We start from the raw sequence: 15,591 nt of genomic DNA, 5'->3' as shown, positions 1-15,591 counted from the left end.
AGCTGTGGGCCCTTTTACCTAGTGAGCCATTGAGCCATTACACAGGTTATCCAGGCTGCTTGTCCACCAGTAAGATTGGTCTAATCCCAGAAAAGTTGTAACTGTGTGTAATGGAGTACACTTTTCTATCTCGAATATTCAGTACTGAGTGGGCACACACAGAAACTTTTACCCAAAATACAAGGGACCCTGTACCAATGGTAAGCTTGAAATGACCCTCCAGGGAGCCAGTGGATGGCATGTGCGCCCCTTAAACACAGGTGCAATTCTTTATTTTTCTGCTTTGCCCCAATTATTCCAAATCGTGACAAACTGCAAGGATTCCATAATCTGCAACTGTAACATGACATCTATACTGTAACATGACATGTGGCTATGTTGTCACAAAAGGTCCTGTTACACCACAGTAGTCTACAGTCTTTAGAAGAAGTTGTCATATCAGTCTGAGCCGGATGGGGGAAAGAAATGATCTAAAATCAGCAAGAAAATACAGCAGGTAACATGTGTTGGTAATTTTAGGGTGGTCCTGCAGAGTCAATTGTAATGGTAACTCTGAGTTAGAATAAGTTAGACTTTGTCTCCTGGTAAGCATTGCCCCAGGTGGAGAATCTTGTCATGCTGGGCCTCCACATCAGTCTAACTTAACATGAATGCTATACAAATGTGTTTCCTGGCCAGACTGCATGTCTAATAAAGCAAAATGATAGCACCATCAATGTGGATATGAATACGGTGAAGCACATTTTTTGGGACTGATCGCCTAGTAGAGGTGGTTTATCAGATGGTTACAGTTATATCAGATGTAACATGTAAGAACACCTACACATTTCAAGTTATACATTTTTTTCACCTATGCAAAAAGAAAACAAAAAAACTTCAGAAAATGTAGGAAAAGTTTTTAAAATAAAACAGCTTTTTGCCATCCATTTCCATTTCAGACAACAGTTATAGCTAGTTGGACCTGCCACTTTGTCTTAGGAAACTGGCCAGAAAATTGTCCCCATGGTTTTTGTAGCTTTGTCGTGGACACATATTGGTGAATCACACACTGTCCTGCTCTCACCATTGCTATGAAAATAATGGTGTGTGGGTGGTGGGGAAATTGCTTAATGTGCTTAAAATTTCCAGATGTCTCAAGAAGGATTGTGAAACGTCCATCCCCTGTGCAAAGATCGTAACCTCAAGCCCTGATGTCTGCAGAACACAATGCTGTGACCGAGGCTGACAGACACATGCATTAGTTCATAACACACTAATTCTTCTTTATTATACTCATTTGGTATGGTATGTACCATAATGGGATGGTCTGCAGTATAAGTGCAGTACATGTTACCTTTATGATTATGGTAAGATGGTGACATTTTCATTGGTACAATATGGGGGTTTATGTGACAGTTCCATCGCTTTTATTCTGTTTTGTGAAGACATGATGAATAAAAAACAACAATTCACACTTTTTTATTCTCATTTTTACAGTGTTTTTCATACAGATTAAACAACATGCATTGATGCAAAAATATGTGTGGCTTGTATTCCTTTATTTTTATTTTTTTTATTTTTACATAAAGTATTTGAGGAACAAAGGTTTTTTTATTCAAATTTTTTAATATTTAAAAACATTGTATTAAACCGTTCAGTACAATTTTCTTAGTCCAACTAGGAGACTTAACCATGTTCATGGATGCAGAACACTGCAATATTTTTGTACCACATTGCTTTGAATGTAGCCAGAATTGAGTCCTCCATTTTTGTTTGAGGTTTGACTAAAGTCAGTAGGGTTGACCTCTTAGAGTAGATGAACAAACTTGTTCCTAGGGTAGCTGGGAACATAATGGGTTATGCCTCTGATATAAACGCTATATTTGAAAAATGCTATAACAATAAGGTAACAGAATTGGCGTTGTTTTAAGTACCAGAACAGAAGCCGCTCCCACAGAGTGTATCTCTATACTTACCCATAGAGGTCATAAGAGTAGGAAAGGCTTGTATTCATGAGACAGTTGTTTTAATGCAATACTAGGAATAATGTCACTTAACTGTTCTCATACCGGACTAGCTCACTTTTTTGTGGAGCAAATACAGTGACCATTTTCACTCACAAGTCTGAAACTTTTTGGCCCCTGGAATTTTTAGCACCAGTTACTTGTGGAACTGTGCAACACATAAGAGTGATTTCAAGTAAAAACATGATCTAAAGTACCCACATGACAAGATAATGGCAGATAGACATGATAAAACCCAATGGCCCTTATCTAATCCCACATAAATATATATTCTATAGCTAGAACCATGAGAACACCATGTTCTCTTTGTGTTTTAATATGCTGAAGATTTGGCTATGAAACTGAAACATATCAATAGCTGTAAGAGGTGCATACATCTTTGGTAATTTCCTTTTCAGAGTGGTGAAACAAGTATTTTTATGAAAAGAGATGTTGCAATAATTTGCCTGAACGGATAGAAAACCAGTCTGAACTCAGTACACTTTAAGGCTATGTTCACACACTGTACAAACAACGGATGCTGTTTGAAATGCCGTATCGGCTGGATGAACATCATTTTCTTTTATTTGTATTGCAGGCACATTTGAGTGTGCCTGCAATCCAAATTGCCATTGAAATCAGTGGAATGTACAGTGGTGAGAATGGCCATAAATTGAGTGAACAGACTGTAAACAATGGCCGTTGTTCAAAGTCTGCCATCCGGAAATAATTGACAGGTCAAATACTGTGTATTTCCACAGCTTTGGGGACCAGCGGCTGTTGTGTGATACATTGTGTGGCACAGCGGCCGCTGTTCCCCATTGGATTTTAAACAGCGGCCATTTTTGTTAAAAAAACAAAAAACAAAAAACCAACAGCATTGTGCTACAATTGCTTAAAGAAAAACTGATAGCATCTTCAGCACTGTTTTTCCTTTGGTTTGTTACTATGCTAATTAGGTAGTTTGGTGCCCTGGAGGTGGGACTGAAAGTAATTGAAAGTTTTCACACTAAAATATTAATAAAAAATACCAGTCTAGAACTGTCTGTTTTGAGCAATCAGAAATATTTTATTAACGCTGCTAAAAAAAAGTTTTAATATTTTAGTTTTTTTTAGTTTTTTTTTATTGTACATCATATTTTTGGAATAATGCTGAAATCTGGACCCATTCTGAGTGCCATCATCTCCTCCCAATCCCTAATACCCCCTTCTATTGTATAGCAAAGCAACGTGCTGCTTGTTACTAAACCACACAATGGGCAAATAAAAAAATAATTACTATAATATTAATATTTACAATGAAATGTTATTTTTATATATTAAGTCTTTCGTACCAAAGGATTGGGTAAAAGCATATCCATGCTGTGGATGGAGTAGATGTGTGAACCTCAATGATGGAAGTGCTTCCTCGAAGTGTACATTTTGTGCAGAACCTCTCCACTAAACTGATATGTCAACTTTTTCTTGACCTTCCTCACCTCTCCAGTCTTGCCATAGTTGCGCAATGCCCTCGCCATCTTCTGGTAAGTCATCTTCTTACGATTGCCTTTTTGAATACCCCAACGGTGAGCAAGGGCTTCTTTGTGCTTGGAGGAAAACTGGAAGGTTCCTTTGTCTTTATCAACCCACCAAATGCTCTCTTTCATGTCTCCATTATGCAGCAGCTCAAGAAGGAACTGATATAGTCGAATTTTCTTCTTACTTCCTATAGAACAGAAGATTAAAAATTCTGAGAAAGTAATGCACTTCGCCTTAGATAATGAATCACAACCCAAGTACATAAGGACATGAGCATTAACTCCAAAATACCACTATTTAATAAAAAATGATTTTCTGACCTGATTCTCCAAGAAGCATCCCATAACCAGAGTCTCGTGGATCCACCTCACCATCTGACACTTCCAGTGGGGGACTTCGTCTTTCATGGTCATCATCCTCTGAGCTGGGTGGTGCAGGAGATGGGTATGGTACACAGACGCGAGGGACATATGACACCTTTAAAAGAATGTGATAATACATGTAGTTTGTCATGTTTTACAATTTGAGGGTGCGTTCACACGTACAGGATCTGAAGCAGATTTGATGGCGCAGATTTGAAGTTGCAGATTCAAGGCAAATTCAATCTGGACCATGCTGCAAATCTGCAGCGGATCTGCTGCATATCGAAATCTGCGCCATCAAATCTGCTGCAGATCCTGTACGTGGAAAGTTCTTCCAAAATACTATCCTGAGGAAAACAAATACACTAAAAATGTTACATCACTCGGTTGTCTGTTGGGAAGTGACAATAAACAGCCAACTCTCTAGGGAGAGCTGTCCCTGATCCAAAGCTTATTTTTTTGCAATCTGGGTGAGATGGTAGGTTGTCGCACAGCTGCCTGAGCCTCAAAGACATGTTATTAAAGTAAAGCTAAGAAATTGTGGATTGTATACTTTGCATTTGACATTACAATAACAGTATCACTATCTTTATTTTCCAATAGGAATTTTTACCATAAATGACATATGTGAATAGATATTTTCCATGACACAGAACAAATTTGTGACTGCATGACTCGTAAACCATTACCAATGGGACAGATTTGCACTTGCAAGAATCTATTGTTAATTTGGACATTTTAGACATATTACTAATGATCGATATAAGTTATTGTACGACTCTTTCAGAGGAAAGTCTGATGGTGACATGAGGCTTCCCGATATTGCCAGTTACCATTTGATTAGGGTCCTGGATTGGTATTGCCATGAGGGAAACAAGCAATGGGTCTGCATGCAACATTTTTTTCTACCTGCACCTTTTTATATGTCGCCATAGCTAGGGATTCAGACAATATTTAAGGCGTCATAGACCCTTGTCAATTCATTCCTTAGCGGGCTCAACAATTAAGACCTTGACCTCCATTCCTGATCCCAAGGGCTTTAAACATTCTAAAAATGCCCTTTGAATGCATTTGTGACTCTTCCAACCTGCAGCCATCCCACCATCTGACCGACTTGGAGACTGACCTCCATATGTCATTCTCATGGGAACAGATAGACACAATCTTTACGCTAACCTACACAGAATTTAAAGCAAAATCCATGTGATGAACTTTAAGCTTCTCTCCCAGTGGTACAAAGTCCCCTCTAAGGTACATTACTTAATCTCTTCTTGATCCCAAATCTGTTGCCGTTGAAATTTGGAGACTGAAAAGTTATTCGATATCTTTTGGGATTGTTACATTTTATCAGACAAAAGATTGTTGTTTGACCTACAAGTTTACAGACTATCTCCAGGTCCCCTGCCTTGTTCTTGCTGCACCTCTGTTAGATTTTCCTCTGGTCCTATAAAAGGTCAGTGGTAAGATACCTCATCAGTATAGCAAGGGCTTGTATTCCAACCCTTTGGAAGCAGATTTTTTTCTGTCCAATAGAGGGATGTTTTTTTTATTACACTCTTTTTTTGCCATCTCCATGATACTCTCCTTGCTGGGATGGTTTAATGAAAATGAAAATCAAGGATACAGAAAAAGTCTACAGCACTACTACACCGGCCTACAGGTTTTGTATGGTATTGCAGCTCTGTCACATTCACTTTAATAAACACAACAAACATGCAGGTGTGGCACTGTTTCTAGAAGACACCTTTTCGACATGATAAGCAAGCAATAATCTGAAAGTTTCACATTTATTTTCACCAATTACCGTGGAATTACTGTGTACATATTTTATATCTATATCAACTCTTCATGGAATATTTACATGGAGCCTGCCTTGAGCAAAAGGTATAAATATAGGGAAAAGGCGGTAGATATATGAACAATTTGGGAAGGTTCCCATGAGCGATGTGAACATTATGTAAAAGTTTACATAAAGGCCCATCCGTTATATAAATGAAGGTGACAATTAATTTTGTAGAATCCTCAAATTCTTACATTACCTGGTGTGTCAGTGGTAAGTGTGGATGTGGCCCGGTCATCCCAGGATCCAGGACATGCATTTGTTCTAGTTCCATGTGTCTGTACAACTGTTGTAGCTGTGGGGGTTGTACACTTTGCAGTTCTGTGAGCTGGGAATCTGGGAACCCTTCGAGATCTCCATGTAGGTGGGGGTTGTACTCCCAGTAATGCTCTAGAAGGGAAGCTAAGAAAAGATAAGACATCAGTAAAACCCCACACACAACCATGGACAGATCCATTGAGTTATGTATAATCCTTTTAATATCTAAAAACTATACTTATAAATGCAACCCAAAATACATAATTCCTGTATGGCTAGTTTAAATTTGTATGACTTGACTTCACGATGCATAGCTAAATTTTCTGTAAACATAAGAACTTATTGCATTTTCCCATCATAGACACTTACAGAATAACCACAAAATATCTTAAAAGTGCCTGGAAGGAGAAGTCCCACTTCTGGGGCCTAATCTACTGTTACAATGGTTCTACAAGGTTAAAAAGCCATATCCAGATTGAGATTGAATGGACTCAATATTATCATTGGTACGTCTTGATCTTTAACTCTTTGGGGGACATTTATCAAAGGGTGTAAAATTTAGACTGGTGCAAACTGGCCACAGCACCCAATTACAGCTCAGATTCCAGCTCTGGTGAAAGCGAGGAGGAGCTGTGATTGGTTATTGTGGACAGTTTGCACCAGTCTAAATTTTAAACCCTTTGATAAATCTCCCCCTTTGTCTATTATTAATATGTGAATTCCGATAACTAAAGTTGACTGCCACATTTAACTGCATCCACATCCACAGGGGCACTGAGACCCATTATTCACTCTAGTGGGCACAGGCCAATTCAGTCCTACAGACTACTAGACACTTGGACAGTTCACAGACTGTTGCCAATGGTGCAATATAGCCTAATCTTTCCAGAAAAAATAACAAAGCAGTCAATAGTCTAGTAGTATTTTTGTGTGCACTTCATATTATCAACATGCTATCATTACCATGGCTTTCACTGTCACTGAGATACTGGTAATATTCAGGAGGAGGCCGGTACACCTCCGGCTCATAGGTAACTAGCTCTTCCGGATGTGCCTAAAAGATAAGAATAAAAACAAAAGCAGTTTACATATAGATAAGAAAGACTTAATAAAAAGCCTTTACCTTGGTGCTGAGATTTATCAAGGCTTTATTGCAAAATCTGTCACAGTGTTTATGCAATGCACACTATTGGAGATTATAAAAATCGAAATAGACCAGGCTGACTGGATCTTATCTGTCCAGAATTCTTTTCCATTGTACCTGACAGCCACTTAAAATCACATAAAAAAGGACATTCACTTTAAAATCTATCATCTAGTGTAATGTAACAAATCTGATCTTAAACTTCAGTAAATACAACCTCAGATAACAACACATGACACATTACCCAGGCCAAAATGCATAAGCAGTGTGTAAAAAATTAAAAAGGCTGTCCAAGAAAAATTAACTTTCGCCTTAAGTAAAAGTAAGAAATTGAAGAGACTGGGGGGGGGGGCCCAACCTCTGTACCCCCCCGTGCTGATCTCCATAGCTGGCTCCCGACTTCTCTGTTATGTGTAAAGCCACAGGTACCGCACATGACCTGCTGCCCTATTCATTCTTATTGAGTCGCCAGAAAGAGACAAGTAAGCTGGGAGAGTGCTTACTCTGCTCTTCTGGCGGCTCCATAGGAATGAATAGAGCTGCCAGAAAGAGCCAAGTAAGTTGGAAGAGTGCTTACTCGTCTCTCTGTGGCAGCTCAATAGGAATGACTAGAGCTGCTGGTCACATGTCGTACCCGCAGCTCTATTTATAACAGAAATGGGGCCAGATATGGAGATCAGCAGGGGGTGGGACCCCCGTGATCTCTTACTTTTCCTCTATCCTGTGGACATGTCAATTGACATGTCAATTCTTTGGGTGGATGGAGGACTGTGCTTGCGAACGCCGCTTGAAATTCCTTGCCCATTATGAAGTGTGAACATACCCTAACTGCTTTCCGTAATTTATGTTATTCATTAATTGCAGGCAGGTGCTGCAAAATAAATGCCCTTAATTGATCAGCAGTAAGTGTAACCTTTCCTATAAAATCAGAAGTTTTGGCAGTTTGCTGGTCTGAACCATTTATGTGCTGACACGATGCCAAGGAGAAAAAATCTAGAAATGACTAGTGTGGTAGACTCAAAAGATAATGCAAAAATAGGTTTATTAAGTGCACAAATAATATATACAAGTAAATGCAATTCTATGCAACAATGGTCCAGTGAGGCAATGGGCTTGGGTACTGTCAGGAGGGTAGTGCTATTTGGGCCTGCCTAGTGTAAGGGCCCTATTACACATGATAATTATCATGTGAAAAATCGTTATATAGTTCAAATTTAAATGATAATTGTTCTGTGTAATTGCAGGCAACGATCGAAAAATCGTTGGTATGATCGTTGATTAAGATCTGAAACTAAAATGATCTTTAATCGTTTGTTAATCTTTCGCTGTAATTCCACATTCGTTCACTCAAGTTCCGCATTTTTTCACTAATCGTTCAGTGTAATTGCACATTGTCCATTGTTTTGCTGGGATCAGAAGGAATAACCGATCATAACAATAACGATCATAGTGTCGATCATAACCAACGACCATCATTCTGTGTAATATGGTGAACGATTTCAGGTTAACGATAAACAATCTCGTTTGCGATTGTTTATCGTTAGTTGTTAATCTTTAAAAATCGCTCCGTGTAATAGGACCCTAAGTAAGTAACGGTGGGTCAGGCGTCCCTTAACCAGACGGAAGATGCCCCTACACTAAAGAACCATCATGAGGTGTACAATTGGGTTGTCCAGAGAATAGATGATATGTTATGGTCAGGTAAATGCAATAGGGGAGTCTGATGGTCCTGTCTGTTATGTGGCAAAAATAAATTAAAACAAAACATGCATTATCGGGAGGACATATTGTCCATAACAGAGTATTGAGGAGACAATTTTTAGGGTTTATCCACTTCCAACGTGTTTTCCCTATGTGGTGTGCATAGGTTCATCAGGGAGTAGTGTAGAGATGTATGTATGTATATAGTTCTCAAATGAAGATCTTTTGAGGACTAGATGCTGTGTTTGCATTAAGAGCAAAGGTGACGATGATCACAGGCTATACTGCCAACTGATGAATAGTAAGGTTCAGAGTCTTGTAGATGAACTACTGCTGTAAGTTCAAACAAAGTAAGAAAAAAATGCATACACCATAATTATGCGGAAATATAATGGTGGCTTGAAAGACACTCTACCTTGTCCATATTTATCGTGTTGGGACAAAAATTGCAGAAGGAACTTAACGGGGAACAGTCCGCAGCAACAAATGAAAAAATGCTCCAGCAAAAAAAGTCTTTAAAAACACTTACTTTATTGTAGAAAAAATTTCCATAAAACCCAGCATGTGAACAGGTATGTGTAATCTAGACGCGTTTCGGCTGTAACCAGCCTTTATTACTGCTGTAGGTTGTGTGTCTCTATTGGATGACCAAGTTAGATATTGGTGGTCAGTGGTGTGGATCTAGAGTGACACCTGAAGGTTAGGAGTATAAATAGTAGCCGCGGTAGGTGAGTGTCAAAAGATCCATTGAGATCTATAAGCACGGCAGGTGCCAGGAGATCAGATGTGAGGTATACGGCACTCGTCTTTTCGATAGGCACCCGGATATAGACAAGAGCCTGCCATTGATGATGTATATAGTAATATTGTTCAGAAGATACAAGCAGTTTCTTAGAGTCTGCATGGAACTAGAATGTTTTACATTCTACACCCCCCACCTCCAGTAAACAGATGCCTGTTTTGCAGCACATAGCTACACCATCATCAGCTAGTATGGAATACATATTGGGGTGATGTGATGCAAAATCAGTGAAAAAAACTGTTCTGTGTTTACTGTGCAATAGTAATGACAGCAGTGGTCAGGAAAGAAAGCTAAGGGGGCAAGAACGCAAATGGACCAATCAGGGAAATGCATGATGGGAAATGTAGTTTCTTTTCTTGGATATACAGTAGATCGGCTTTTAGAAAAACTTGTAACTAAGAAATGGCAACAGCTAGAAAGACAGGAGATGGTTTAAAATACTCAGGGGGACTTAGGGAGTAAGAGCTAGCATTTCATTTTTTCACTCTAAGGTGGATAACCCCTTTAATGTTCGAGTTTATGATAGTACAAGAAAGAATAGACTTTAGGGACAATGTCCTTTGGACAACGTAGATGTTACATTTGGTGGAAACCAAACACAGCATATTAGCACAGAGACCTTAAGCCAATTGTCGAGCACGATGCTGGAGGGGTGATGATTTGGGGGTTTTGCAGCAAGAGAACCTGGGCACCTTGTAAGTACTGAGTCGACCATGAACTCCTCTGTATACATATACCACAGTATTCTAGAGTCAAATGTGGAGGCCAACTATCCAACAGCTAAGCTTGGCCATGGTCAATGATCCCCAACACACCAACAAATCTACACCAAAATGGCTAAAAAAGAAAATAACTTTTCAGCATTTAATGAATAGCGGCCACAGAGAACCTGTCAGTTCATACAATGGAGCATGCGGCTCTGGCTGCACGCTCCATTGTGTGCAGCGGGGAATTCGGATGCGGGCACACACGGGTGCGCCTGCATCCAAATTCAGCAGAAGTGAAGATCATCCAGTATCGGCCGGGATGATCTTCAATAACACTGGCTGTTCAGTGACCCGGACAGATCACAAAACGACCGATGCTTTACAGAGTGTGAACATGGCCTTAGACTTATACCTTGTCCTGACTGCCATACTTAATAGTACTTTACTTTGCACCAAAAATGCAAACCACGACGGACAAATCTAAATAAAACACTTTATGGTTACTTCTTGCCACACCACCTTCTCCAGACACCTTAAAATTGTCAAAGACGGCAATAAAAGTGTTTAACCCCTTTATAAAGCTTATACTTGCCCTGTTTTGATATAATTTGAGCAGGACCATTACTAGTCCTCTGGGACATCTTCCTGGCCTGGTGCCCTGGATCCCTAGATGCTACATTGAACTATATCCAGATTTACAGGAAACATAAGACCCTTCACATGCAAGGAGCAAACTTGAAAATAAGTGCATTAATTTTGTGCACAGGGGGTCCTTGTGCAAAAATTGGTTTCTTCTTTCAAGTTTGCACTAAATAAATGTGCCCCATTGTTTTACTTACCTTTCCAGGCTCCCCCCAATGTCCTCCTGCCTGTTCCCCCTCACTGCAGCAGCTGTTGAAGCTCTGTACAGTGACAGGCCACTCCGCCAATCACTGCTAAGACCTGACAGTGCCCCTGGCAAGTGATTGGTTGAGCACCCTGTGACTTCAGAGATGGCTTCAGAAGCTTCAGAGGTGACTGCAGTGAGCAGGGAAGAGACAGGAAGACACCGGGGAACGTGGAAAGCTAAGAATAATGTTTATTATTTTATACTGTCATTAGCCATCAGCTACGCATTACATACATGTAGCGATGCGTAGCCGGAGGCCATTGATTTTTAAACTGGCTAAAATACAATGATCAGCAGATGATTTGCTCTTCTAATCGTTGTCTTTATTACAAGGAGCAATGTTCGAGCTAGTGGAGAGACATCTGCCTTAATAATCCCCCCACACCCTTAAATGTTGGGCTTCTTGAAGCACCACCACAGGGGAAAATTAATCATTGCTCAGTGTTCATTTACATAAATGGATCATCTGTGTAATGCAGGAAAAGACAGGTCAGAGAAAAAAATCACTCTTTGCAACTACTCCTCACTCTGGTCAAGAGTTGAGGGTGCTAAACTAAACGCTAGATAACCCTTTAAGGCTTTAGCTTAGCTATATCAGTAATCCTATATTTGCATTTTTCAAAGTTTTGTTCTCCTAATCTACTTCTGGTTACAATGTAAAGCAACACTTTTATAACAGGAATGATCCTAAGGGCCCTATTACACGGGACGATTATCGTGTGAAAAATCGTTCTGTGTAATTGCAGGCAACGATCGAAAAATCGTTGGTATGTCGCTGATCGTTGATTTAGATCTGAACCTAAAATTATCGCCAATCATTCGCTAATCGTTCGCTGTAATTCCACATTCATTCGCTCAAGTTCCACATTTGTTCACTAATCGTTCAGTGTAATTGTACATTGTTCATTGTTTTGCTGGGATCAGAAGGAATAAACGATCATAGCAATAACGATCGTAGTGTCGATCATAACCAACGACCATCGTTCTGACCATCGTTTGCGATCGTTCATCGTTAATCGTTAAAAATACTTTGGAGACCTACCAGTGTTCACACCCAACACATTTTAATGGTGTTTGTCTTCCAATGTCCAATGCAGCTAAGAATCTTGGCACAATCAGCAGTAAAGTTGTCACATTTCCCTTATCACACCATCTGTTTGAAACTAAATCTTCACAGTTTATGTTAAAGTGCCAGAGAGCACATAGCATTTAGTCTAAATTGACAGACCTTGATGATGGATCATATATCAGCTATCAGAACACTATAAAAAAGTGTCAGCCTATCCCCAATTCTTATTTACCTAGTGTCTTGTAAAAGGGAGTTCTAAGGATTTCTTCTGATTGGCCCCCACTTGTAAGTCACCATCTGTTGCAAAACTACAACTCCAAGCATTCCAAGGCATCACATTCAGAGCCACTGGTTTTAGATTATGACTTCATCCTCTACATGAGTTGTGTGAAAGCCTATCCTTTCCTCAGCATACCTGGATGTATTTTTACCTAAATATTACAGATTGTGGCAAATGGAATATTGCTTATTATTGGAAATCGTTTGCATTTTATTGTGTAAAAAAACACCACCCTTGCTCATGGTTTATGGTTTTGTCTATTATTACAGGTTATTTTCATCCAAGTGAATGACGTTTAGTTGAAATACTATAGAACCCTTTGACAAGAGTGATACTGTTTTGGGGCAAATATTGTTTCTCCTACCTCATATAACTCCTTTAAAGTGATACTGTCACTCATGATTATACAGCAAGAGTGGCTAATGCACATTACATAAATAACTATGTTAGGGTCCTTTTAGACCTCAAAATTTCTCTTCAGTGGGCAACCGCAAATGAGCACTGATTAGTGAAGCCGGCACTCGATTGAGGTGCCTTTACACAGCATGAGAAATCTAGCAGCCTGGCTGCACAAATGATCCGTTTACTCGTGCAGCCAACATGAATATACATATATCCACGCTGTCAGTTTCCATATCACAGAGCAGTGCATACTTACCGCTGCTGTGATCCAGCAACCTGTTCCTCTGGCTCTCCTGTGCAGGTGCTGTGTCTTCAGGCCCTGCCTCCACCAGAATGACTGGCAACCAGAGGAATTAGGGTCTGAAGACACAGCGGCTGGACAGGAGAGTCTTAGAATAGGGTCCTGAATCGCAACAGCGATAAGTATGTACTACTCTGTGATATAGAAACTGACAGCAAGGATATATGTATATTTTTGCTGTTACTTTTCCTTTATTATCACATCGAAGATGCCTGGTGATAAAATTTTAAGGCCTTCTCAAAACAGATGAGCAGATGAGCATCGGGCGTTTTGCCCATCCTCAGCTGATCACTCTCACTTCTACAATTATTGGCCGCAGGAGAGTTTCTTGTAATGCTGCTGGCTTATAATCAGCCCATGTAAAAGGTCCTTTAGAAGGTGCCACCAGGATGAGAGTGTCACTGAAGTCGGACTTCTCTGTCGCTTGCCTTTGTGCGGTGCTTGTTTGACTTTAAATAAAACCTTAAACAGCTTAAAAAAATTAGTAAATTAAAAAAAGAAATATATATATATATATATATATATATATACACATAATTAAAAAGGTTTTCTGAGCCATTGTGGTGTAAACACAGTAAACAGTTTACACACACTCATTCCGGTCCCGCTCAGCTGCTGTGCCACCACTCCCAGTCCTAAATTGGCCTCTATCTTCAGTTTCCTGTGATGTCACATCATCACAAGAACTGCCTGCCCAGTCAATCAGACCACGCTTGGTGTTTTGTCATCCAGTCCCCTGCAGCTCCATCTACTTCCTACTTCCAGGACAATCTTCTCATTGCAGTGACAGCCCGCTCAGCCAATCACTGAGGGAGGATGCTGCTGCAGTCAGCGACTGTCACTGCAGTGAAGACCTCACCTTGGAATTAGAGAGTAAATAGAACTGCCAGGGGAACAGATGACATCACAGCAGAAATTCCGGGGGACAGAGGTAGATGACTATTTTTTTTATGCTATCCCCAGCAGTATAAAAAGTTTTTTGCATATCCCCATAACCCCTTTAAGTAAATTAAAGTAAAAAATACATGATAAAATATTTTATGTATTTATTTATATTTTGTATATGCGTAGTCTCTAAGGAAGAAACATAGTTTATTTGTGTCTCTACTCTAGAGTTCCTGTTCTGATAAGATTACTAATGCTTGCGCTTCTACTCCCTGTATGACATTACCAATCAAGCAGAAACTAAGTTGCTACTTGGACTGCATGGCTTCACTATGCTTCCTCTATAACATTACTAACCAGAAACAATCCTGCTACATAGACTATGTGAATTTACTGTGCTTCCTCTATGACATCATCAACATATCAGGAACTTGCTACATAGACTAGGTGACATCACGGTGCTGTCTTTATTATGTCAGCTCATGGACTACACTGCACTTTCTATATGACATTATGTGATCACTGCATTTTCTATATGTCACAAGCCATTCACAAAAACCTGTTACCTCACTCTTCTTTTTCTATGACATCACCAACCAATACAGAACTCACCTGCTACAAGACTGTAGTTCCTCTATGACATCACTAACCAATCAGAAATTAATTGTGCCCCCATGTAAAATTATCAACAAGAAACTCACCTGTTATATGGACTGTATGACTTTATTGTGTTGCTTCTATGACATAACCAATCAATCAATCAATCAATCATGAATTAACTGCCCTTCAACTATGACATCACTAAGAAATCACCAACTAATCTGCTACATTGCCTCTTTTCCAAATAGTCTATTAGCATATATGGGCATCACAGTGGAGGGTCCCCTATTTTTGTCTCAGACAGAAAGCAGCCAATCCCAGCTCAGCTTTAGCTTCTCAGAATAACTGTGACTGGTTGCCATCTGTCTGAAAGAAAAAAAAAGACACATTTGAGAAATCTTGGCCAATATACAGTATATTGTTAATTTACTAGCCCTTATCCTCCAGCTGTAGTCTAATGTTGTTGTCCTAATAAAGTTATTTTAGTAATTTCCACAACAATATTACAGTTGATTGAACAAGCTTGAGTATTGCGGTTGTCAAAAGTACTCTATATTGTACTGAGGAGTAAAATTGATAGTCTCCTCCTGTATGTTTAAAAGAAAAGAAAAACAAGGGACAGCGCTCCATGGCGCGGATCAGCTGGACTGAAAGGGGTAAAAGGATAGAATATGGTAACCCTCACCTGATCAGGAGGCACAACTCTCAAAATAGCATAAAAAGTATAAACCTGCGAACCACAGCCACTCCCGAACTCCACCAAGGGAATAATGAGGAAAAACACCACCAAACTCCAACAACGGGGATCCAGGCGCAGGTCTGACTAATGGTGACCAGATGAATAATGTAAA

The 15,591-nt window shown here is 39.7% G+C and overlaps 1 protein-coding gene across 3 annotated transcripts in view; it reads right to left on the bottom strand.

Annotated features, from left to right (window-relative positions):
• Positions 1–1,370: 1,370 nt before the first annotated feature.
• SPI1 (Spi-1 proto-oncogene) overlaps positions 1,371–15,591 on the bottom strand; it is a 43,360-nt gene continuing 29,139 nt past the window's right edge. For 2 of the 3 annotated variants that reach the window (XM_069968409.1, XM_069968410.1), the window contains exons 2-5: positions 6,924–7,014; positions 5,902–6,104; positions 3,821–3,977; positions 3,029–3,687 (exon numbers count right to left, since the gene is read on the bottom strand). In XM_069968409.1, coding sequence (XP_069824510.1) covers positions 3,371–3,687; positions 3,821–3,977; positions 5,902–6,104; positions 6,924–7,014 — 768 coding nt within the window. In that variant the 3' untranslated portion in view covers positions 3,029–3,370. Of the gene's footprint in view, positions 1,821–3,028; positions 3,688–3,820; positions 3,978–5,901; positions 6,105–6,923; positions 7,015–15,591 lie in introns of those variants that run through there. The other variant, XM_069968411.1, reaches the window with a different exon arrangement.

The sequence above is a fragment of the Dendropsophus ebraccatus genome, chromosome 4 (assembly GCF_027789765.1).
Source record: "Dendropsophus ebraccatus isolate aDenEbr1 chromosome 4, aDenEbr1.pat, whole genome shotgun sequence".
NCBI classification, from domain to species: Eukaryota; Metazoa; Chordata; class Amphibia; order Anura; family Hylidae; genus Dendropsophus; species Dendropsophus ebraccatus.
The sequence above is the reverse complement of the archived record's forward strand: the minus strand, read 5'-3'. Positions and strand labels throughout refer to the sequence as shown.